Genomic DNA, 25,814 nt, shown 5'->3' with positions numbered 1-25,814 from the left:
GTCAAGTATGGGTGTGAGACACAAGAGTTTTCATGCAAAATGGATTAAGACAAAAACACAAAACAACAAAAATAAATAAATAAATAAATAAAAATAGGATGTTTTCAAGACCCAACAAGTGTGATACAATATTGTAACATAAATCCATCATTTTGATTATAACATAAGCTTCGGTTTACAAATCGGGTCGGTTTACATAATAAACAAATACAAAAACGAATACAAACAAGACCCGAAATTGACGAATGTCACAATAATTATCCTAATATTCGAACCATATGACCGATAAGAAAACTTAAAAAGATAAATGATAAATCAAATAGACTGAAGAATTAATCTTGATTTGTTAATTGATTAAAGTTTGGGGTTTGTTTTGTTAAGTTTTATATTAATATTTGTTTAGGATGGTAAAAATATTATGGATTATTCTAGATAAATTTGTCTTGTTTTCTAAGTTAGGTTTGGCTTTGATAACAAGTTTAGTAGGTCTATAAATAAAGTCTAGATTATTAGTTTTATTTCAAAGGGTCAAGAGAAGTCTCTTCTCATTGTATGTTCATGAAGTTATGTTCGTTTGATAAGTTTGTTTGGTTATATGAAAAGAGTCGAGGGTTGTCACCCCAATATCTCGTGTTCGCATGTTTGTTTGTTTGTTTGATCTGATTGTTTGATCCGTCTGGGCCAACATAGACAAGTCTGAGTTCCTTCATTGCTGCTATCATTACGACCAACGGAGGTTGTGCGTTTGGACACTGATGAAGGGTCATTCATTTCCAATAAGGCTGGATGCTATGGTGGGGGGTATCGAAGCCCCTCCACCGTGCCACGTCAACGCTACGTCATCGCCTTGTATAAAACGGGGCATCAAATCCCGCCCCGCTATGGTTTAATGCCCTTGGGCGCCCCCAATATATATATATATGCGTATATATATATATATATATATATATGAGTGTATGTGAGAGAGGAGGGAGAGAGAACCTTTCACCGCGTCGGCCGTCCTCTAGGCGCTCCACCCCTCCGCGCCCTCCTCCTCGGCGCCCCCCGGCGGTATTCCCTCCTCCACGGCGCCCTTTCTCCCCTCCACGGCGTCCCATAGCGGGGAGTCTAATAGTGCTAAATCTAAGAAACAGATAGTATTAACTTTCTTATAAGAATATGCTTTGCTAGATGACAAGATGATTGCAACTTTTATATGCATGTTGCAGGCATTGGAATTAAAATATGAGAACTATTTGATGATAACTTACTTCATCACTAGAGCCTGTTAACCTCACACAAAATGATCCGTTACTAGAAGTTAAATAAAGTAGTGTTTGGGATTAAGGGGGCCAGGGATATAAACAGGTCAACGTGTTAACGACACAATACAAAATCTTGTATAAATGGGATCAATCCGTTAACCTGTTGATGACACGCATAATGCATTTATCTTCTCGTGTTAAATAAGTTAATAGATCGACATGACATGGATATAATCCGTTTATCAAAACATGTAGTGTTATCTGTGAATATTGGACGGCTTTTATTTTAATCGTGCAATTCGTGTTACTTTATTTAACCCCACCCCCTCATAAGCTACGCCCCTGATTATGTTTGTGATTGGTTAGAAGTTTTGAATATAGATGGAACACTAACCCACCAATTTGGGTTCGTTTTGGTAGTTTAGATGGTTTTGAGTTGTCAGCATGTGAAATAATTTGTGATTGTGCCCCATCCACCCTTCGTGGAAAGGTGCAACAACTTTTAAAACCAAGTTTAGGTATGTGTGTACATTGGAAAATGTAAGTACGTCGAAATTAGCAACTACAAAAACTAATGAATAAACACTTTTACTGACAAATAGGAACAACACATTAAACCATAAGCTAATGCCTATTTAAAGGACATTTTCTGTCACATCATTATTTTTTTTAGCTAAAACATGTATAATGGTTAATACCTATTCAATCATTACCACTTCAAACCACATATAACATACTGTATTGTAGAGACACATGCGCTCTAATCTATGACGAAACTTGAACGAAAATACAGAAAGGGTGGGGGGGGGGGGGTGAGTGTGTAGGGGAGGGGTTGTGACCCTTGGCCCTTAATAACTTACTCCCTTGGTCCCTTTAACGCCCGACAGCGTGGGGGGAGGGTGTATGCTCTTATAATTAGTGGTCTTAATTGTTGAAAACCTGGTCGCTTTGCTAATTTATGCGCTTTTTTTTCCCTTGTGGAATTACCAATTTGCCATCATACTGAACAAAAAAAGTTATCCCCATCCATCATGGGAACCTTTTAAGTTTTATGTTACCATTTAGCAAACTCAATCCATTATAAATACATACATATAATTTATTCTAATTAAAAATGGAAGATTATAGTATAAACACAGGATTCACGTCCACTAAAGGAAGATTAAATTTCCAAAATGATCTGAACTTTTATCGAGTCCTCTCAAATCATTGACAATGAAATTCGTTATCAAAATCTCTTAAATTTCATCAATTCTTCATCCTCCAAGGTGTAAAGTGAATGAAGATTAGAGTATAAAAACAGGATTCAGGTACACTAAAGTTTTAAAATTCCATAGAACTTATAAAAAAAGGGTTTGAAAAATGTTCATCGTTAATGCATTAATTAGCAAAGCTAATTAACTAAGTTCATATCAGTAATACATGTTTTTATGCTTAAAACCTTGCTTAAAATTGAGTTCAAAACTCACAGAGACGTTCCAAACGCCTCTTATTTTCAGCGTTTCACGGTTGGCATGCTTCGAAATAATTGTTCCAAAACTCCCCAACGGCGTGCCAAAACCTCAATTGTGGATTCTTAATTCCCACCTTTGATTTTAACATGTTTGATCCACATTTTTATGATTCAAATGAGTTTTGTTTGATTTAACAATATGATTATGAGCAATCTTGGAATTTTAAAATTGAGTTCAAAACTCACAGAGACGTTCCAAACGCCTCTTATTTTCAGCGTTTCACGGTTGGCATGCTTCGAAATAATTGTTCCAAAACTCCCCAACGGCGTGCCAAAACCTCAATTGTGGATTCTTAATTCCCACCTTTGATTTTAACATGTTTGATCCACATTTTTATGATTCAAATGAGTTTTGTTTGATTTAACAATATGATTATGAGCAATCTTGGAATTTTATACGAAACAAAAATACTGATCAAGAATAAATATATCGCACATGAAAAAATGTAAGTGTATTAATAACTCTGATACATTTACATTTTTCCAAATGCAAATATTGCCCGTAGGTTTATTTAACTGTACTATATTCTTGCTTCATTAGAAAAAAATTCTTCAAATTATATTTGAAAGAAAGATACTTATATATATTCACAATGTTACATGGTAAGATTAAAAGAATTGACTAATTTGAGAAACGAAATAAAGTTGTTAGAAGAAAATAGCATGCGTGACACAAATTAAACATTTTCCATCAATCAGAATAAGAATAACAAATGACAAGACCTTCACGCAGGACAGTTAAAGGGGAAGAGTTCAGCTATCCCACTATGTGAAAGTGCCGGTATACCCGCATGAATCCTGGTAGCGGAAGCTGAACACTAACTCATTAACAACCGCGCGTCGAACGGTTAAAAGTCATTCTGAAAGGATAAAGAAAAACCTACGCGCAGGTCAGACATAGGTAAAGCTTAGCCATCCTACCAAGTGCGAGTGCCGGTCCTATCCGCACACTCACAAAGGGGGAAGCAAAACTTCAAACTACTGTCAACCACATTAAAGGTTAACTTATTCTAAACACTTGGGAAATCGCTAATTTAAACCAAGTATGCAAGTCATATAAGGTTTATAAAGCAATGAACCCAAAGGAAATAACAGTCTTATCCGCAAAAAGATTTGTATTTCACAAAAGATATATTACAAGAATGGCCGGGTAACTACCCGCCTACAAAACAAAATCTATAGTCTATCCTAGCGGCGGGAAGGGATTTTCAGAATCAAGCTTCAGGACCACTTCCACTTGGACCCGCCCCATCAGTAGAGCGTGGCGGTTCAAGGAAAGCCTTGAGGATAGCAAGTCTATCATCAGCGGCAGCGACTTCCTTCACCTTCTCCACCACCGGATGCGGGAAGGCGGCATATTGGTTCACCGCTTGGTCATATGCAGCTTCGGTGTCCACATCGAACAAAGGGAAGTTGGAAGGCGGGACGCCTTTCTCAACGAACCCTAGACCAAGCAGGAAGCCGGCCTTTTCCCCATCCTCATGAGAAGCGTTGAGGGCTGCGCTCATGGCATCATCGTAAGTAGTCTCTGAGAAGACCCGATGCACAACCTACAAAGAAAATACAAGTGTCAAACACCTTTTCTATGTACAAAGGAAAGCGTGAAGACGTAAAGCTAAACATACCTGAGACAACGCTTCTCGAAGAAGCCATTCCTTGGCAACCAGAGCTTCTTGGAGGGCGGCTTGAGCTTCTCAAACATTTTCCATCAAAGTTTGTGTACTCGGTATTCCCCCTTATAGCTGGGGTCGTAATTACCGGAGTCTCTTGGTTACTCGGTTTCGGGACCGGAGTATCCTTAACCATCTTTCCAGAAGTTTTGAAAAAACTGGAGAAAAATAAAGTTCTAGCTTTATGCACGGATGGCGCCAATGAAGAAACACCGTGAGCAAAAACAATCAATATTAAGCTTACAAAGAAGTGCGTATCATCTGGAAAGAGATGTTGCTACATAGATCCCATGCAACTTATTCAACCACAAGACCTCCTTAATTAGTTTGTAAATAGTGTGTTTTTCTCGCTAATTTTACATGACTCAAGGTAACGCTGCTTACCAAAGATAGGGACATATGTTGATCGGATCAAGTCTACCAGGAAGGGGACTTTTATAGTAACAATAACTGAAATCGGCAAGCATGCAAACAAACATATTGGTGCCAGCATCCATGGTCTTTGATCACAAAAGACAAGTAACAATACTGCACCAAAGGCTACAATCATGGCAGTTGTAGAGAGGAATAATGTGAAAAGACCTAAAATCAACCTTCTTGGTAAACTGACCAGAAAATCTCTTTCAGAAAAACGCGCAGTAAGGATTGATAAGAAAAGTAATAACGCTGTAGTCGCTGTAAATAGGGAGAATGCATTGAATACTGCAAAGATAGTGATTGCACTTTCTTTTTTGAGCACGGGGATGCCGGAGTCTTGGTTGCTTCCACCAGGTACAGTGATTGCTGCCGCAAATACGATTGTGACGATTAATGCAGCAGTGATGCTACATGATTCCGCGGTTGCTTTCATCCATTCTTCTCCTTGCTTCATTAAGTCCCGATGTTCCTTGGTAAACACCATAGCCGGTGTTTCCTCATCCGCATTCTCATCTATCCGTTCCAGAGGTAACATGAGCTTCTCCACTTCCTGTAAAGTTTACCGAGTTAGAGTTTATGCAAGATGTTGACTGAAATCTTACTTGAGACATACCTCACGCCATATAAGCTCACGCTTGAGTTGAAGTGCAGCACCTGTAGTACGATCAAGTACAAATGAAGGTGCCAATCTTCCAGCCAAGTGTACAAGATTATCCTTTGAAGAATAGGTCATTGTTCTAAAAGACTCTGTTTGCTCAACTATGTGACGGATAAGGTTGTACACTTTTGCTGAACGGTTTAATACCGCTAACTGAATAACGTTATGCCCTTCATCATCCTTACAGTTGACTGCACCAGGAGACCTAAAAAGAATTCATCAACAACCTCGTAGGTACCCTGGCGTACAGCTTCAAGAATCGAAATCCTGTAAGAATAGTTATTTGTGCCTATCATATCACATATCGAGCTCAAAATGTTCTTTGCTTCCCGGTATCTTTTTTCTTCTTCTCAATATTCTTGATCGGACGCACTGCAATTTAGAAAATGAAGGCACATCACCATGAATTCATTCGAGTTTCCATCTTCAGATTAATTTATGTGTAATCACTTACCGGTAGCTACTAAAACCTTCCACAGAAGGTAACACAGCATAGAGAAGGTTAAATGGAGCAGCAAAAAGAGGAGACAAATCAACTGATATACCGGATAAATTGTGGCTATTGGGACTACACAAGAAAATAATCAAAATTGATCAGATTTGTATAGAAGTAGCGTCAAGTGTATGTAAATATAGGTGACCACTCACCAAGTAGAATCATGAAAATTTTCCCTATCCAGCCACAGCAGGGGTTATTACAAATTTTCATTACCTGTAAGGTGTCATCGACACATTGATCCATAATATTAGAGTGAAATAGCAAAGAACCTTTCAAGATTGTTTTCTCACGAACATTTTTGAAAGCTGCACGATATATACACGTAGTAGAATAAATTAAATATTGTGTCTAAAGATATATTACTCTATCTACACGGTTTGTGTTTGAAACAAAAGTTAGAGAAATATATACATGGATAGAAAAAAAGATTCCATGAAGTCAAGATCTGTTGGGAAGGTTAAAGTTATTGCCATCAATATACTAGTGATTGTCGACATAAATAAGGAAGACTTCTCATACTTTTCTAGCAATTCCCCAGCTAAATCTGCATTTATGAGAGATTAGTATGAGCATATATTTTAAATTATTTACATGAGCCGAACACAACTAATTAAAAAAATAAAAGCATATCTTTTGTTTTGGGTAGTGTTAGTCTATAATATGTTTAATAAGTTGAGATGGTGTACTTCTTTTCAGCCCAAATCAACTAATAAGTTGAGATGAATGATAAGACCCTACAAATATATCCAATGCAGCAACCCGGAGCATAACAGGTACCAGGCGCACCACTTGGCACCGGACGCTGGTACACCGTAACGAAACATCAAATGCGTATATGCATAACCGTCGTTGCACGTGCAACTAGCACTGGAATACGGTAACCCCCATGGAAACACACATAACAGACGCTTCGCAGTATTTCTATATCATCGGCTCTTCTTATTTCTATTGATTTACGTCTAGCCTGTTGTTCTATTTTTTTGATCTTTTCATAGAAATATTCCACATATTTTCAAATCTAGTATTTACATATACAACATATATCACTTACAATATATATCACTGTTAAGGGGGAATTTCTTAGTATTTGGGTGATTTTTAGGTATTTCAATAAAAAAAAGAATTGGGTTGCGCCATATATATGAAAGAGTATACAATAATGATGTATTTGTCGAATCAAATACCATGGTCTAATAATTAAACATTCTGACTAGTTGATAATTTTACTATTAGTTGGGAATTTTGTGAAAGGTTCCTGTAAAAAGTTTCATTAACGCCTAATTCATGTCGAGTAGACCTTATTGTTGTGAGAATTATGCCACCGATGCCTTAATGCGCCTAACCAGTGCCGGCTACTCGTGCACATCCTGGGCTACGCGCGTACCAGCAATGTGTGTCCGATGCCACAAAACATGCGTCCTGGCGGTACCGGCTAGATGTATGACCTGAACCAAAATAACTTTTTTTGAATCGACCTGTTCTGACCCATGACCCAAAACCTTCCGACCAACCATTTGCTGGGCCTACCTACTCACCATATTGTTTCGTGTCAATAGCGGTTAGGATAGGACTTAAATCGAACATTGAAGCATCGCAAAATTCAGAAGATGGTGTCAATTTCAACAAATATGCAGACATATTATGCTTATTATTGGCAAAAGCACTATCCAATGGTGACTGTTGGTTATGGTCTTTGATCCCCAACAGTTCTTCCCTCTTCTGAACCAAGAGTTGGGCCGCATATTCATTACCAACCATCGCAGCGATGTGTAATGCTGTTCAACCCTTATCATTCTGTGTTTCAATATATTCTCCTTGTTGTAAGAACACCAGCAGTTTTTCAACGAAATAGTTGTGGCCCCTTTCAACCGCTACATGAAGGATTGTGTTGCCGTTTGCAGTGATGGGCTCTGTGGCTGCATTGTTATGGACTTTCAATATGGATTTTGCTTTCCACCAACACCCTTCAACAGCAGCTTCATACAATCTCTTCCGTGTGTTTTCCATTTCCGGAACCTCTCTTATGGATTCTATTCCGAACGTAAATCCTACTGGATCGTCTGTTGAAGCATTTCATTTCAATTTTTGAGTCATTTTAAATAAAAGCCACATATAATCATTGGTAATCAAATTCGTGGCACGTACCTTCTTTAGTAAATAATTTTGTTGGGTCAAACATTGATTCTAGTTCCTTCCATATGAAATATAGCCATAAATGGCCTTTAAAATTCTTGATCAGTTGGTCCTTCATAGTACCGAAGATCCAACCTTTGACAAGCTCGTCATATTTATCACTCGTGGGGTTATCACTATTTGGTCGAATATAAATGACGTAAAGCAACTCCTGACTCTCTAAGAGGCACATCATCTGAGCCTTCCAGATACTGTAGTTGCTGTGGCCGGAGAGCGTAACTGAAACAAAGTTGGAGACGTTAACATTTGATACCCGAATATATTTGAGGTCTTCTCTTATAAGTGCAGAAACATCAAGTGCATTCCATGAATCACCTGCACTTCATTTCAATATTTCAGAAAGAATAAAAGTTCAAAAGTCAAATGAAAAAGAAATTACTACCAAAATTTTTTATTGGACAATATTATTAATTATTATTAGTGTGAGCCTACGGTCCACTTTAGGTATATATGGTTTTCTTAGGTGGTGAAGGCTAGGGTTTGGTTATTTGTATGTGTCGTGGCACGGAGAGGGTGTAAAGCCTAGGCTGGCTCTAATATCATGTTAGATGATAAAATAATAATTTGATTGATAGTGGAGTTGTCTTACACTATATAGAAAAATAAGAAAACTTTGTAAGAATAAATATATGGATATGTATATTTATATGTGGCCATCGTTATTATTTATATAATAATAGATCAAGATTAATTAAATTATACCTTATTAAAAAATTAGCTAGGTAATTGTTGATTGATCATATTATCCTTTTTGCTAATCAAGGGTTTCCCCTTGGGTGTATATAAATACATTGAAGAGATTAATTAACATCATAAGAAAAACTTAACCCTCACTTTAAATTCGTGACCCATCTCTCTCTTCATAATTCGGTTTCCTCAAGAACCTTAATTCCCATCACTAATATACATCCTAAAGGGGAACTCGACAAAGCTAAATATTATGTCGTCTGGAGCATTCTCATCAGTCGTGGCTACTCTATTTGCTGTAATAGGTATGTTTTAGTTGTAGGTTTATCATAACATTCATGTTTTCTATAACATACGTGAAGAACTGATCAACAAACTCTAGATACTTAAAGTGGGCATGCGGCTCACACTAATAATAATATAGTCCAATAGTTTTGTTTTGGAAAATCAAATAAAATACGTGCTAGTTATTGGAGTGTGTACCTTCTTCTGTATAGCTTATTGGCCGATTAAACAGGGATTCTAGTTGCTTCCATATAGATTCTACAGAAGAGTAGTCTAAGAAATCCTTGAGCAGTTTGTGGTCCATAGTAGTGAAAATCCAACCTTTGACAAGTTTGTCATACGGTTGAATCATGTGGGTACCCTTGTCCCCAGGAAAAGGATATTCAGCATTAATGATGTGAAGTAACTCCTGGCTTTCTAAAAGGCAAAGCATCTGAGCCTTCCAGATATGATAGTTGTTGTGCCCGGAAAGCTTCACTGAAACATACTTGAAAATGCTAAGACGCAATACCTTCTTATAAATGTCGTCTTGTTTTTGTGCAGGATCACCTGCATTTCATTGCAGTATTAATTTAGACAGGATATAATAAATTCAAGAGTCAAGTATGTTGGTATATATAGTACTTAATGGAGTATATATACCGTCTTCTGTATCGTTTGTCATGATGGATTCTAATTTCATCCACACCTCTCGTGCTGTAACTAGGTCTTTGACATCCTTGAGCCTATCTTCATCTAGAGTACTTGTAATCCAACCTTTGACAAGCTCGTCGTATCTAGAAATCATGTCGACACCCCTATCCTCCGGAAAAGATTTCTCGGCATCAATGATGTGAAGCAACTCCTGACTCTCTATGAGGCAAAGCATCTGAGCCTTCCAGATCTTATAGTCGCTTCTCAGGTAAAGCTGTTTCACCGAAACAAAGTTGGAGACTTCAATAGCCGATGCCACCCGATACTTTGAATATGCTTTCTTAGATGAACCATCCATCTCAATTGACTTATTTCAACTATCCAAAACAAGTTCTTTTAGATCGATCTCTGTAAAAGAAAAAAAATTCCACACTTGGCAATTAATGGTCTATATATATAAGCTATTTCGTACTCAAACAGTCAAACCTTCCCCAGATCCAACGATTGATCAGGGAGCTGGCCTTGAGATGGATGCATAATTTAAAAATGAGGGTTAGTGATCATAGTGAATAATAAACGAAGGCGTATGCAATAATGCATTTTGCTTGTGTAAGCAATCTTGTGTCATAATATAAATGTTGAAATTAAAACATTCGGTTTTAATTCATTATTTGATGTGTGATAATGTTGCTAACTTAAAAACTGTTTGGTGGTTAATTTAGTATGGATGTTTAGGGTATTTTGGTGATACTTGAAAGACTACATATTAAAGTATGGAGTTGAAACTGGAAAGGAGCTGGATCGATTTGTCAAGTGGGTAATTTTTTCTGCATTAGGGGTTCTTTAATCGTTGTCAAGTGGGTATTTGAGTTTTAACCATGAAAAAAATACCCACTTATTTGTCAAGTGGGTATTTTTTTTTGTATTTTTTTTCTGCATTAGGAGTATTTAATCCAATACAGTTGTTGAGATAACTAAGATTAGGTTAATTATTTGCTCACTGTGGAGGGGCTTTGTCGTCCCTTCACGTTATCGTCGCTTGAAAAATGGGGCTTCGAAATCTCCCTTCATAATGTCAAATTGTGGTTTAAAGCCCTTTTACCATGTTATATAGGGGTGAGTTAACGTACAATTAATAATCGCTTAACCTACATTACGTACACGAAATACGTTCAAGGTTAAAAACACAAATACGTTCAAGACAAATTCCAAAACTTAAAGACGTTCAAGGTTAAATTATAAAATGTTCAGGCTTAAACATGGTACTTTCATGGTTAAAACTCAAAGTGAAAATTGATCGATTGAAGCATCAGATTGATGATTAATTGGATCGATTTCAAAGATTAATTGATCAATTAGCTTTAATTCTAATTTCAATTCTTATCAAAAGTTAAAACAAACATATGAACAAAAAGCGACGATGTATCACAACTGTGGATGGTGGATGGTGGACGGAATCGCTGAACGGTGATGGATTGCTGAACGGTGACGGTGAAGATGGACGGAATCGATGGGGGCAGAGGTGGACGAAGACCGTCTCGCGTGGTTTGAAACAGGAACGAGTAATAACCATTGGAGGAGAATTAAAGGTTTTTGTTGGTTGGTTTAATTATTAAAATCTTAATTTTAAGGTGGTTGTTTGAAACAAGAATGGGTGGGTTGTACCGGTGATTCTCTAATAAGTGTTACTAAGTTTGGATTATGCTTAAACTCTATAATACTTGTAAAGCATCTGAAAGTATTAAGAGCAATCTTCTAACCTCAACCAATATACTTGAATTTGGATTGTGTTAACTATTAAAAGCAATCTTCTATGAGTTTGGATCATATACAAATGAAATTAACGTACTAATTGTGAAAATCAAGTAGAGCAATTATGTAATTACATCATTGAGTATGAAAATCAAGTAGAACAATTATGTAATTACATCATTGAGTAATTACTCAATGATGTAATTACATAATTGCTCTACTTGATTTTCACAATTAGTACGTTAATTTCATTTGTACGTTAATTTTCACTATCTTTTGTTTTCTAAAACTGTACTTTGAATTTCGAAGTCAACGTATGTTATTAAATTTGAGTTAGATCCCATCTTTGATATTATTTAAGTTTCATATTATAAAATATATACATGCCACGCCACTACAGTTAAGATTAATAATCCACATTCCACATTGTTTAGCTAGGTACAGCTGTGATACCTTTTTCTTATTCCAGCTGATGGTGTTGACTCTTGACTTGGTCCTTACATGATGAATATTGAAATATGTATTATGTTCATAAAATGCAATAAGTCATATAAATATTTCATAAATTCAAAATGCAATATAAATGAACTAAATGAATAGTAATTGATATAAATTGAATAATTAAATGCATATAATCAACGGAGTGGTTTGGTAGAGGAATAAACTTATATTTCACCTATAAGATGCAGACAATTTATCAAGGTGTGAACATTATCCTTGATGTTATGAACATCAAAAAGTTAACAAGGTTAACAAAATTGATCGAATCAATTAGGAAACGAAATGATAACCAGCTGAATCTTTACAACAGCAAGCTAACCACTTGTTAACAACAAAAGTTTAATACTGACATTTAGTCCCTAGAGATCAGGAACTTACACAAAATTAAACCAAACTAGTAAAACTATCAACAAATGACAATCCAGCCCCTGAACATTTAACTAACTGGCAGTTGACTAGCTAGAGACATTTTGACTTTACTTTTCAACACTTGAACAGCCAATATTATACATTTTATTAAGGTGTGAACAATCTTGAACTAGCAAACTAAAAACCATGTTCTCATACCAGCTTTCATCAAAACAAGATAGTTGTCTACTTGTCTAAGGAAAACCATCAGGTCACTTTTTCTAATGAATTCAACACCATCAAATCCGAATGTAGAATATTAATTTGGTATTGTTTATGTTATTGCAAAGTATTTATTTGTCCTTTTAGCCAGCATATCTAAAATAATGAAATAAAAAACCAAGTTTCAACTCTTGATTACGAATGTTTTAGTAACTATATGGACATGATTTACAACTTTAGGCATGATTAAAGCATTGAAGTTAAGTTTACTTTAGTATAATTTCGTTTTAATTTGTGGTCATGTATCTTTGTTTGTCGTTGACATTAACTAAGGGGATGCTTGACAACTTGTCTAAATTAAGAGGTAATCTCTGAATCATTCAGTGTGCTTCTGAAACCTATAAGAGGTTCTATGAACTATTAAGAAGTGTTTTTTTTGTAACCATACACACTTATATCTCACCGATAAAAAAATTTAACATCCTAATAGAATCATTAAAAGACTATCAAACAACCTCTTAATTAAATTGATACATTTCAGTTTGAGAGTATGGTTTGTTGATTTCTCAAATCACTCCCAAAGACTTAAAAAAAAAATCATTATGAACCAGCATAATTCAACTTTACACAGAACCTTGTCTTGATTAATTTCTTTTAATATAAAATTTATATATTTTTATACAATTCTAATGAATGAACAAAATTAGGATCGAGGTTTGACGTGTGTGGTAATTCCAATGGAGCTAAATATAATGCGTACCTTAGTTGCAAATCATGACACACGGTAAAAACGATATTGATCTATACAAGTTTAATGGTTGTTTTAAAAGAAATTATGATGTGTAATCTAAAAACTACATCATCTCCCTACTAAAGTAGCATTATAACATTATCAATTTACTGATAAGGTATTTAATACAGTCAATTCCTTATATGATTTATAATGTGATTTTAACCCGTGTTAACATGATTTATTATTATTTTGATATATGTCAAAATTTTTCTATAAACTTCTTAATATGTTATTCTATATTATTGCTTTTTCACAGAACGGTATCACCAAGCGGGGATAGCTCAGTTGGGAGAGCGTCAGACTGAAGATCTGAAGGTCACGTGTTCGATCCACGTTCACCGCAAATTGTTTACATTTAATGCTTTTTTTCATTTTCCGTGTAATATACATTTCTCTTTAATGGTCGTGAATACTGAATACTAGCCTTACTCTGATTGTATACTTATGAACCAAGTTATAACTATATTTCTGTAGCATTTACAATATGTAGTTGCACCTAGGAATGGCAACGGGGCGGGTTTGGGGCGGGTTTTGCTTAACCCGAACCCGAACCCGAAACCAAAAACCATCCCGTACCCGCCCCATTACCCGTCGGGTTTAAATCGGGGATTCCCCGTTTGGTTTTTTGTACCCCCCGACCCGCCCCGTCCCCGAACCCGAAAACCCGAAACCATTCAAATCACAAGGTAAATCTTTTATCTTCAACCTCTGCATCTACATATACTATTGAACCTCACATTCATCAATTTCCTGTATAATATTTAAAACCCCATTCATGAATCACATCCAGAACTTTAAAAAATCACTTTTTCTCAAAAGGGTTATTATTAATTTTACCAATAACCCAATTTCCCCAATCGGGTCACACCCTGCAATCCAAAGCCCTAGAATTTATCGCACAAAAGCAACTTGTAACCCCAAATCGAAGAATGAGGTTACGGATTATCGAGAAGCCGAAGATGCGTTATTAGATTACTTACATTCCACTAGAAACTTACAGTTTATCGATGGTGCAGACGGCGATTGAGTGGATGGTGATGGTGGTGCAGACGGCGATTGAGTGAATCGGGGGCGGACTGGCGGTGGCGGAGTCTGGAGGATGAGTGGATGTCTGGATGTAGGTTTAGGTTTTTAATATATATATATATATATATATTATTTATATTTATATTTATATATTATATCGGGGCGGGTCGGGGCGGGGGTACCTGAACCCAAACCCGAACCCGAACCCGAACCCGAAACAATCCCCGAAACAATCTCCGAAACCCGACCCGAAACCGAAAAAACAAAACCCGACCCGACCCGAAATAAGCCGGTTTTCGGGTTTCCCCGTCGGATTCGGGGATTTTTGCCATCCCTAGTTGCACCTCCAAAAGTGAATGAATACATTGTACATATCCACTAGTTAACCATGACTCTTTTATAATAGAAATCCAATTAGCAAGATGTAATCATTTGATAACGTGCATTTGGATATTTGTTATGCAGAATGTGCATTCTCGAGTGTATATCAAGTCTCAAAATAATCTCTATCATACTTTTTCTATTAAGAGGCTACCTTTGACCGGTCAACATTAAGTGTTTTTGGTTCACTGGAATGACATATTTGATTAGATCAATTAGCAAACCTCTTATCTATTAAACTTCAAAATGATACTAAATAAAAGTTTTACTTATTTGTTCCCTCGCATGTTCATCAGCCTCACTATGCCACTCACGCACCACCTCCTCAACCCATGACACCTCCTCAACCCACAACAACCTCCTCCACTACTAATCACCACCAGACTGACGTACTTAGCACTGACTCAACAGTTATTGCCTCAAAGTCTCTTAACTATTCAAACCCTTTACTAATTCAACACTTACTACTGCAAAGGCTATCAAATAACCCTAATTAGAAATTACAACATATACCAAGTCTATTCAGATGCAACTCGATCATAAGATAAATCACTTTACCAATGATTCTTCTTATTTCTTCATTATATTCCAATTAGGAAACTCACTCTTTGAAAATGAGAAACGGCAATCAAGCCTTGTTTCCTATGTGACGATGACGTAGAGGGGCTCTTATCCATACTACATATAATACATGAGTGATGGACAAATTAAGAAACTTAGATTTTAAAAGTTTTACAACTTGTAATGCATAAGGTATACCTTATAAAGCATGTAAGAAAATGACAAACTTGTCAATTACAAAAATATGCTTTGAAATAGTTTCAACATTGCCCCCTCAACTTTAGTTAAGTTTTGTAAATTTAAGAAATAGTTACAACTTTGGCCCCGCATCTTTACCCATATGTTTTATTAATTTCAATTTTAAACTAACTTTCCACCAACGATTTTTAAACTGCCAAAACCTTTTCATACGTTAATATTTTTTTAAAAAAATTACACCATAAAAACGGGCATTTTATTGTCTTTAATTTGGGTATGGTATTGCTATAGTTTTTTTTCAATTAAAAAAATTAGCATTTTACGTATGGGTGTTCACAATTCGGTTTTGACGGTTTTTAAGTTAAACCGTGAGCCAAACTATTAGTAAAATCTTTTGTCGTTGAAAACCAAAACCAAACTATTGAAAATTGAAACCAAATTGTTACTAACTTTTTGGTTTCACGTATTGAGCTTCAATAATAAATTCACCCCCCGGTTTGGTTTTTATGGCCGTCTTTCGGGTCAAACCACAAACCAAACCGTTCGCTACGGTTTTAAAATTTAGAAACCGGCCAACCAAAAGTCAAAATAAAAAACCAACTATGACTAAACCGATAATTGGTTTAAACGGATTCAAGGATTCAAATGAACTATAAACATCCATAATTGTTATGTGATTACAAGGATTTTGCGTTTCTCGACGCATTGTGTGGGCACCCGTCTATATATAATAGAGGAGTGAGGGACCTCTTAATTTTAAGAGGTACATTATTTGATGCTTATAATACAATTAACAATGCATAAAAATTTAAGAATTTGGGTTTCATATGGTATTTTGGTTATCTGATCTATGATTGACTATTTAGTTTTGAAATTACAACAATGATCCTCCAACTTTAGTCAAATTTTGTTAACTTATTAAATAGTTACAAATAACGCCCCTTATCTTTAGCAATATATTATTTTTAATTTCAATTTTAAGGCAGCTTCCACCCCACCCCCCCCCACCCCCACAATTTTTAAACGGTAATAAATTTTCATAGCTAATATTTTCCTAAAAAAAATACACCATAAAAACGAGGATTTTACTTCTTTAATTTGAGTATGATATTGCTATAATTCTTTTTTTAATATTAAAAAAATAACATATTACATAATAACCAGTTAATACTGAAAAATGGGTCTAGCGGGTCCGGGTCATGGGTCAAAGCATATGGGTTAGGGTCCGAATGGGTAAGAACGAGTTGTGTGCATACCCATCACATCGCGCGGGCACTGGGCTAGTAATGGTTAATTTGTATCTTGTCAAAAGTATGTTGAATAAGTTCTTGATGTTCGCACGTCATTGCCTTTTCCTAAATTAATAATGTTGCAAGTTGTTTTCACCTTAAGTAATGACCGATGTTAATAATATAATGCAACACTAATGGCATAAAATGTTTGTTTGTAATAGGGATGAGCGTTTTAGGTAGGGTACCGATTGTTACCTGTACCGGTATCAAATTCGGTATCAATTTGGTACCGTCGGTACCGAATCGGTACCAAGTTTTGAGTTTTCGGTATCGGTACAGTATCGGTACCGGTATTTCCCGAATTTTTCACGAAATACCGGTACTGTACCGGTACCGAAGCGATACCGGTACCGTACCGGTATCGAACCGAACATTTCGGTATCGGTACCAACAATTTCTAAATTTCGGGATCGGTACCGGTACCATCCTAATCTCATCCCTAGTTTGTAATACTCTGCAAATGTTTCATTTCATCTACAACATTTACTTAGTAAGGGACATGTAGCTTAGCGGTACTAAAGATGAATGAATATAATTAAGGTGGTTCTTCTAAAATGGGCGAGGGTTGAAATATCATAATATACATTAGAGTAAATTTAAATAGAGGTTTAGGGGATCTCATGATTAGCGTTAAAAAACCCCTATAATATTACTTCACATTTTCGAATGCAAATATGGGATGTGTCTGGGCCAATTACTTTTATTAATTTTTGGGCTTACCCATATGTAATATGTTGATTCGGGATGTTCTCTACAAAGATAAGGTAGAGTGGTAGACACTCTTATGGAAAGTGTAACGGGTCAAATATATTTACAAATGAAATGAAGATCTTATCATCTCATTCTATATGTCAACCAGGTACATGCAAAACGACTTATAAATCTCTAACCAACTCTAATGGAATTGGTATCAGGTTTGAACATGAACATAAACACAAAACCGAATACAAACCCAGTCACGTTTGTTATTATTGAGAAACTTCACAAAACTCAATTACTCATATTACAATCTCCTAAACCCCAAAGCACGTGTATTTATAATCTAACCTAGCACGTTTAGACTACAATTTAGGATTGCTAAATAATAGGACATGATACCTATACTAACAATTAAATCTGAGCACATTTAATTGTTTATATTATCCACTCCTTAAATCATGCTACTTAGTCTTGCACGCCAAGTAACGCTCTTTAAACCGAAATTCCCAACAATCACCCCCGGAATTTCGAACTTGAAATCGACAAGTCTTCAACTCCAAGTGATTCCCGCATCTCCTTGAATTTGATTCTCCTAAGAGCCTTCGTCAAGATATCGGCACATTGCTTAACACCACTAACATGCTCGACACTTACTTCTTCACGATTAACACATTCCAGAATGTAGTGATACCGAGATTTAATGTGTTTGGTCCTTCCATGGAAAACCGGATTCTTCGCGAGAGCTATCGCTGATGAGTTATCGATACGTAACACCACTGCTGGAATTTCCTTGTCGAATAACTCACTTATCAATTCCCTTAGCCAAACCGCCTGACTCGCGGCTGCGCTTGCCGCCATGTACTCTGTTTCACACGATGAGAGTGCAACTGTATCTTGTTTCTGTGAACACCAAGTAATTGGTGAAGACCCAAGATAAAATACGTGCCCAGTAGTGCTTCTGCCATCGTCCTGGTCAATGTTATGGCTACTATCACTATAACCAACTAACACGTTTTTCCCACGAGTGTAAGAAATACCAAAACCGAGAGTACCTTGAATATAACGAAGAATTTGCTTTATAAGAGTTGCTTGAGATTGCTTCGGGTTTTGCATGTACCGGCTTACGACTCCAATCGAATACGCCAAGTCAGGATGAGTTTGTAAAAGATACCGGAGATACCCAACAATCTTTCGACATCTCGTAGCATCAAAATCTTCTTCATCTTCAAATTTAGAAACTTTTATACTCGGATCCAATGGAATTTGAGCAGAATTGCAAATCTCCATTCCAGCTTCAGCTAAAATTTTCTTCGCATACGTTTCTTGCTTGATTTTTATCCCATCCTTGCTTTGTGAAACTTCAATTCCGAGATAATAAGTTAGCTTTCCCAAATCCGACATCTCAAAGTTTAAAGTCATCTCGCGCTTAAACTCCATTATTAAGTTTAAATTGGAACCCGTTACGATGAAGTCGTCAACGTACACACCGACTATTAAGAGATCAGTTCCAATTTTCTTTCGGTATACCGCTTGTTCTTGCGTGCACCGGTGAAACTTCATATTTAACAAAATACCGTTCAGCTTTGTATTCCACGCCCTCAGAGCTTAGCTTAAGTCGTGCAACGCTTTGGATAATTTGTATACTTTATGCTTCTCACCCTTTTTAACAAAACCATGCGGTTGAGTAACAAATACTTCTTCTTTTAACTCGCCATGTAGGAACGCGAATTTGACATTGAGGTGATGCAATTCCCAACCTTCATTCGTTGCGAGAGACAATAATAAACGAACCGTTTCGAGTCTAGCCACCGGTGAGAAAACCTCGTCAAAATCGACTCTGGTTTGCTGAACATAACCCTTTGCCAAGAGTCTCGCCTTGTGTTTATTAAGCGAGTCGTCCGCATTTCTTTTAACCTTGAAAACCCACTTTAAACCAATCGCCTTTGCACCACGTGGTAACTCGGTCAACGTCCACATATTATTTTTATTTATCGACTCAATTTCGATACGCATTGCTTTCACCCACTCCGGTTTCGATTTTGCATCATTAAAACAAACAGGTTCACCATCAACAAGCAATAAAATATCTTCATCAATCATACTCGAATTCAAGACATAATCACTAAAACGTACCGGGGTAACCGTGGCTCGAGAAGATCTCCGAACAACCGGCTCAGGTGTAACCAAGCTTGTACTAGCTGGGCTTGTTGGAGCATTTTCAACCATAGGTACTTCATCATCTTCTTCACCCCCGTCACCACTTGAACTCGTAGAGTTTGACCCAGGGCTCGACCCGATGTTTTCGGTATTCATGATTCCTTCTCCGGCGTCAATTTCATCACCAAAGTTAACCCAAAACATACCTGGTGATCGATCCTGCTCGTCGATTATTTCGGTACTTCTATCCCAATTCCAACCTTGTTTTTCATCAAAATTCGTGTCACCCGCTCTATTCACAACAATTTTTCTAGTCGATGGATTGTATAAACGATATGCTGCCGAACCTTTCTCGCTTCCGAGATAAACTAAACGAGTCAAACAATCGTCTAATTTCTTAATACTTCCACCAAGTATTTTTGAATACGCAACACATCCAAAAACTTTAAGAAATCTAAGATCCGGTTTCTTTCGTTTTAACATCTCATACGGTGTTTTGTCTTTTAACGCTCGAGTTGGAATTTTATTAATCACGTCGGTCGAATGCCTCACCGCGTCTCCCCACATATAATTCAGAACCTGTCTCGCTTTTAATATACTCCGAGTCATATCCAATATCGTGCGGTTTCGCCTCTCTACAACACCATTTTGTTGAGGTGTATATGGAGCGGTTAAATGCCGAATAAAACCTTCGTTTTTAGAGAACCGATTGAAATCACGAGACGTAAATTCTCCCCCTCGATCGGTTCGAAACGTCTTGATTTTCTCACTATTTTCCGCTTCCACCATGGCTTTAAATCGCTTGAAGGTATCAAACGCTTCACTTTTTTCCTTCAACAGAAAAGTCCACATGAAACGAGAAAAATCATCAATCAAGATGAACAAGTACCTATTTCCGGCTATGGTACTAGGAGTAATGGGCCCGCATAAATCTCCATAGATTAGTTCCAAGGCTCGGGTTGCTCTGAAAGTCGCCGACTTCGGAAACGGTTTCCTCGTTTGCTTCCCGACTAAGCACAAGTCACAAATTTGATTTTCTTGATCAACTTTTGGCATTCCAACGACCATATTCTTTTTCACCATTTGTTTCATAGACTCGAAATTTAGATGTCCTAGTCTCGCGTGTCAAAGCCAATTCTCGTTATCAATCCGGGCTTGTAAACACACGGGTTTCCCCGTCTTTAATTTAATCGTATAAAGACGATTCTTGGATCGAGTAACCCGCATCAACAATTTTCCTTGATCATCATACATTAACAAGTAATCGTCTTTCATACGAATATCACAACCACTTTCTGTTGCTTGCCCAAAACTAATAATATTACTTTGTAAACTAGGAATATAATAAATGTCGGTCAATAATTGTTGCTTCCCCGTTTTACCGACTAGCAATATCGACCTTTTCCCGCAAATATCAACATAAGACCCATCTCCAAATTTAACTTTGCCACCAACACGCTTATTTAATTCAGAGAAAAAAGATACATTACCCGTCATATGATTGCTCGCCCCGTTATCCAAATACCACAAGTCTTGTTCGTCCGAACCACCCTCATAATCTTTTGGTATAACCTTCTGTTCCTTCAAGTACACTTTTTCTTGAACACACTGCACCATATAGAGGGACAGGTCTTTTTCTTTTGCATCGACCAAATTTGCTTGTTTATCCTTCTTTTGTTCCAGACACCTCGAGACGAAGTGACCATATTCATCACAACAAAAGCATTGAACTTCCGAGTAATTCTTTTTAACCTTTCGTTTATCCCCTTCATTGGACCTTCCTTGTGAACCACGGTTCTGATTGCCACGTCCACTACCACATCCTCGGTTCGAACCTTTCCCGTGATCCCTACTTGATTCGCGTGAAACCTGCCTCGAACTCGAAGAGGATTCAGAATGATTAAACAAAAGTTTACCTTCTTCAGAACGCAACACGTGTCCTTTGATATGCTCCTCATAAGTTTTCAACCTCCCGACAACATCCTCAAAACCGACTGTTTTAAGGTCTAATACTTGCTTGAGGGATGCTACAACTTGGATAAACCGGCTCGGCAGGCTTGTGAAGAATTTCTGAACTAGCTTCCTTTCTTTATATGGTTGTCCAAGTGTGGTTGCTTTAGAAGAGATCGCGGTAATTCTCGAGGCATACTCGTCAATTGTTTCAGTTTCTTTCATCATCATACCGTCAAATTCACGTATTAACGTATGAAGTCTAACATCCTTCACACGTTCCGCGCCCATATTTCTTGACTTTATGGCATCCCACATCTCTTTTGCCAATTTAAAATTACCGATTTGAAGTATATGTTCCTCGGGAATTAACTGAAAAAGAAGCTACTTCGCGATGTTATTTTTCTTCGTGTCATTAGAGCCCGGGTCAATTACATCCCAAACTCCATGAATCCCAAAAATAACCTTCATATGCATACTCCAACTCGTGTAGTTTGTTTTTGTCAAACGCGAACACTGAAACGATCCAGAGGTCGTCTCTTTTCCCGTTTGGTTCGTGACACTCATCTTGTTTCTACGGCTATAAGATTTTGAAAAATCCGTTGGTGTAACTGGTTCAATTTTTCCAGCCTACACGATTAAGCCCGGTTCGAAATCTAAACCGAACACGCCTTTCGGTTTGAAATTTTCCTTGGACACAAGAAAATTGAAAAAAAAAAGAACTATAACTCTTTCACCAAATTGAACAAATTTGACAAATAATTCTATAAATGTGCCAAATTTGACAAAGTTAACAAAGGTCAATATGCCAACCTTGTTAACAGCTAGCTAACAAACAATCACGTGAAACAGTGAATGAACTCCACCTCGATAATCGCACCCCTTTCCAAATTACCTCAACAAACAGGTTTACCTTTTGCTTTGCCGACCAGATTCAATCGCCGACCAAATCCCCGTCCACCGATCCAGAAACCAACTCAATCCCGTGACCTCAATCTCCGTCACGCCGGTTGCCGATTTCTGCTGCTCACCGGTCGGTTGCCGTTAGAACTCCGATTGTTAGCAAACACCGACAAGCACAAGTGATTAACTGGTCATCGATGGGAGTTCCCTCACGTCGCAGGTCACTCCGATCTTCGACTGCACAGGTCCGACCTTCACGCCGGTTCCCAGGTATGTTAAACGCTCTGATACCAATTAATGGAATTGGTACCAGGTTTTGAACACGAACAGAAACACAAAACCGAATACAAACCCAGACACGTTTATTATTATTGAGAAACTTCACAAAACTCAATTATTCAGATTACAATCTCCTAAACCCCAAAGTACGGGTATTTATAATCTAACCTAGCACGTTTAGACTACAATTAGGATTGCTAAATAGTAGGACATGATAACTATATTAACAATTAAATCTGAGCAAATTTAATTGTTTATAATTATCCACTCCTTAAATCATGCTACTTAGCCTTGCACGCCAAGTAACGCTCTTTAAACTGAAATTCCCAACAAACTCAACCCTAACCGAGTTGCGAAGCTTCGATCTTTGCCACGCCCTCTTGCTCTTTAAACTTGCTATAAATATCCCCACTGTAAAACTCTCTTGTTCTAGCCACCAACAAAAGTGTAGCCAATGCTCCAAAGCAACAAACACCACCCAATATCATAAACGACCACTTATAGCAGTCTTTCCCAATACAAACCAACTCCTTAACCGACGATTGATCCAGCCCACTTCTTTTTAGCACCTTAACCGCTTCTCGGTCATACATCGGGCCAGTAACCCTCACATTCAAAATATAGGATGCAACGGGACCTCCCAATTGTGCACAATTGAACAATGTGCTAAAGCGTTTGAGTCCAATAGTTCGGAAACAATAGCAAATATCAATGGGAGTTGTGCACCAAACGAGAACCCAATGATTACAGACGCGATATAAATAGACCCTGAGAAAGGGAAAGCAATTAAGAGGTGACCAATGCACGACATAAAAAGTATTAGTGTCATCATAAGCGGTCTAGAGAATTTGTACTTGACTAAACGATGTTCAGAGACAAGCCCCGAAAAGATTCTCCCGAAGTAGTTCCACATACTTAGGAGCGACACGAATGTACTTATCGATTTCTTTGGGTACCCTAATGATTCCCCGATTTGACCTAGGTTATCCACCGCGGTAAAACTAGTTCCAAGCCCGCAAAATGTCGCCACGTAAAGAATCAACATATCGACGCTTAATAACGCTTTTAGGATCGAATAATCTTCACCTCTTTCGGGTTTGTTCAAGAAAGTATTCTCAAAACAAGATATTAATCTTGATTTTGTCTTTGGATTCAAATTCAATGATGCTAATTCTTGATCATGGTCATGATCAATATCCAAATTTCCTATTTTACCCTCAGAAACCCTAATTCCTTGTCTAGTTTTTTTCATAACCTCTAATTCTTGCTTGATTGAGATAAACAGCAAAGAGTAGTAAACACACGAGCGAGGCGCTGCTAGCGTAGGCCACAGGCGAAAAAGCCACCATCTTTTGAGTTATGGTCATAGCCATAATAAACAATGCAAGAACAATGGATGCATACAAGAAATGATAATAAACCCTAATCTCATTTGAACCTTTAACCTCTACACCTTTAATATCTCTGATTGTGTAAACAAAAACCACTGATAACACTGTTGGAAGCCATGCAATTAATAATATAGTTGCTTTTGAATCATCACGATACACAACTAAGTAAATTTGAGCCATAATGGCTCCACTTAATCCGGTGAACCCTTTTAACAGACCCAAAACTACCCCTCGGTTCTCCAGGAAGTTTCGGAGGGTGGTTGTGAGAACTCCAGTGTTTTCGAAGTTCTGAGCGTTGGCGGCAATGCACACATACATGCACATTTGCCATATACGTGGCTCCGGGATGCGGTTGGTGACAGCGAGCCATATCATGAAGTACCCAGTGAAGTTTACCGTGGCGCCGATGTGGAGGAGACACCAAGTTGGGGTGATTTCCGCAATGAGTCCGGAGATGACCCCGACACTCGAACCTACATCTTTGAAGAATCCGATGAGGTTGAGTGTCGTCTGGTCGTACCTGAAACGAAAAACAAAATGATATTGGTGAATAATAATTTGTGCGTTAAAATACCAATACATAATATTGTATTGATTTTTTTATATTTTTGATTGATCGATTGGTAGCGGTACCATTGAATAACATAAACCAAATGTTACCTTTAGTGAAAACATGAAAAACGGATACCGGTGCACACAAAGTACCATGAAAAAGGCTAATGATGACACCAGAAGTCAACAAAACGTCAATAAAACCTTATGACTAATAAAAAAATATGATAAATGGTAAATCAAATAATAACAACGATAATAAATTACCCGAGAGTGGTTTTGATGTCTTTGGAGTAGACACCGAAGAGATAAGTTGCTCCGGCGTCAGCCATTATTAGAAAGGAGGCGAAAAGTGAGAACCAGCACCTTTGGAGGACTTGGACTGCTAACCGGCAAGTCAGGGTTCCTTCATCGCGGCTGTCATTACGGCCAACAGCGGTTGTGCGTTTGGACACTGATGGTGGATCACTCATTTCCCCTAATTGTGCTTAATCTAAGGGCAGGATATAAACTACGTATAAAAATATGCTTTGCTAGAATGACAACAAAACAATTGCAACTTTTATATATATGTTGCAGGCTTTGGAATTAAAATATGAGAATAATCTGGTGTTAGCTTATTGGGTTGGCATATCGTGTATACCCACCCATACACAATAAGACAGGTACATGATAAGACATGAACATCAAATATGTAGACATGTACATGGCACGATTGCACGAAAACTTGTCTTGTGCCTTTTTAACCCATTGAAGACACGCACAACGCATTTAATTGATTATATTTTATTGCTTCGTACTAAAAAAGACATGAAACTATTTATGAAATGTGATGACGTTCGGTTTCAATTGTCGTGTTAAACGTGCCATGTAGAACACAAAGTGTATAACACCTACAATCATACATCATGTTTTGTCAGCTTTTTAACACTTAACAATCTTTGCTTAATTACATACAAACCCAAAGAGAGAATGTTTATTTGAATGAGTAATTTAGGCACTAGAAATCC

The 25,814-nt window shown here is 37.3% G+C and overlaps 3 protein-coding genes, 1 non-coding gene and 1 pseudogene across 4 annotated transcripts; 1 reads left to right on the top strand and 4 right to left on the bottom strand.

Annotated features, from left to right (window-relative positions):
• Positions 1-4,749: 4,749 nt before the first annotated feature.
• Positions 4,750-7,759, bottom strand: LOC143578518 (uncharacterized). Its single transcript, XM_077062084.1, has 5 exons — positions 7,537-7,759; positions 6,215-6,306; positions 5,804-5,874; positions 5,458-5,707; positions 4,750-5,394 (listed from the first exon to the last, which is right to left on the bottom strand). Exons 1-5 carry the CDS (start codon positions 7,757-7,759, stop codon positions 4,750-4,752), a joined length of 1,281 nt encoding a protein of 426 aa, XP_076918199.1.
• A 358-nt stretch (positions 7,760-8,117) lies between these two features.
• On the bottom strand, positions 8,118-10,184 carry LOC143578507 (uncharacterized). The gene is made up of 3 exons (XM_077062075.1): positions 9,809-10,184; positions 9,365-9,715; positions 8,118-8,509 (listed from the first exon to the last, which is right to left on the bottom strand). The coding sequence occupies exons 1-3, from the start codon at positions 10,155-10,157 to the stop codon at positions 8,118-8,120; spliced, it is 1,092 nt and encodes a 363-aa protein (XP_076918190.1). The 5' UTR covers positions 10,158-10,184.
• A 3,501-nt stretch (positions 10,185-13,685) lies between these two features.
• TRNAF-GAA (transfer RNA phenylalanine (anticodon GAA)) lies at positions 13,686-13,758 on the top strand. The gene has a single exon. It is a non-coding gene; the product is annotated as a tRNA-Phe (tRNA).
• A 7,096-nt stretch (positions 13,759-20,854) lies between these two features.
• On the bottom strand, positions 20,855-21,997 carry LOC143578479 (uncharacterized). Its single transcript, XM_077062052.1, has one exon. The coding sequence runs from the start codon at positions 21,995-21,997 to the stop codon at positions 20,855-20,857; it is 1,143 nt and encodes a 380-aa protein (XP_076918167.1).
• Positions 21,998-23,202: 1,205 nt separating this feature from the next.
• Positions 23,203-25,277, bottom strand: LOC143578469 (protein NUCLEAR FUSION DEFECTIVE 4-like; annotated as a pseudogene).
• Positions 25,278-25,814: the final 537 nt, after the last annotated feature.

This window comes from Bidens hawaiensis, unplaced genomic scaffold, assembly GCF_021521415.1.
Source record: "Bidens hawaiensis isolate Kalapana, Puna unplaced genomic scaffold, B.hawaiensis_p1.1 tig00001461_1, whole genome shotgun sequence".
Lineage (NCBI taxonomy): Eukaryota > Viridiplantae > Streptophyta > Magnoliopsida > Asterales > Asteraceae > Bidens > Bidens hawaiensis.
The sequence above is the reverse complement of the archived record's forward strand: the minus strand, read 5'-3'. Positions and strand labels throughout refer to the sequence as shown.

What these genes read in the sequence shown, in the direction of transcription:
- LOC143578518 (XM_077062084.1), bottom strand. Translation starts at nt 7,759, where the DNA reads ATGGTTGGTAATGAATATGCGGCCCAACTCTTGGTTCAGAAGAGGGAA. An exon ending in GAACATTTTGAGCTCGATAT is followed by an intron (nt 5,708 to 5,803) that starts GTGATATGATAG and finishes AATTCTTTTTAG; the next exon opens with GTCTCCTGGTGCAGTCAACT. An exon ending in GTGAGCTTATATGGCGTGAG is followed by an intron (nt 5,395 to 5,457) that starts GTATGTCTCAAG and finishes TAAACTTTACAG; the next exon opens with GAAGTGGAGAAGCTCATGTT.
- LOC143578507 (XM_077062075.1), bottom strand. Translation starts at nt 10,157, where the DNA reads ATGGATGGTTCATCTAAGAAAGCATATTCAAAGTATCGGGTGGCATCG. An exon ending in GACAAACGATACAGAAGACG is followed by an intron (nt 9,716 to 9,808) that starts GTATATATACTC and finishes AATGAAATGCAG; the next exon opens with GTGATCCTGCACAAAAACAA. An exon ending in AATAAGCTATACAGAAGAAG is followed by an intron (nt 8,510 to 9,364) that starts GTACACACTCCA and finishes AATGAAGTGCAG; the next exon opens with GTGATTCATGGAATGCACTT.
- LOC143578479 (XM_077062052.1), bottom strand. Translation starts at nt 21,997, where the DNA reads ATGTGGGATGCCATAAAGTCAAGAAATATGGGCGCGGAACGTGTGAAG.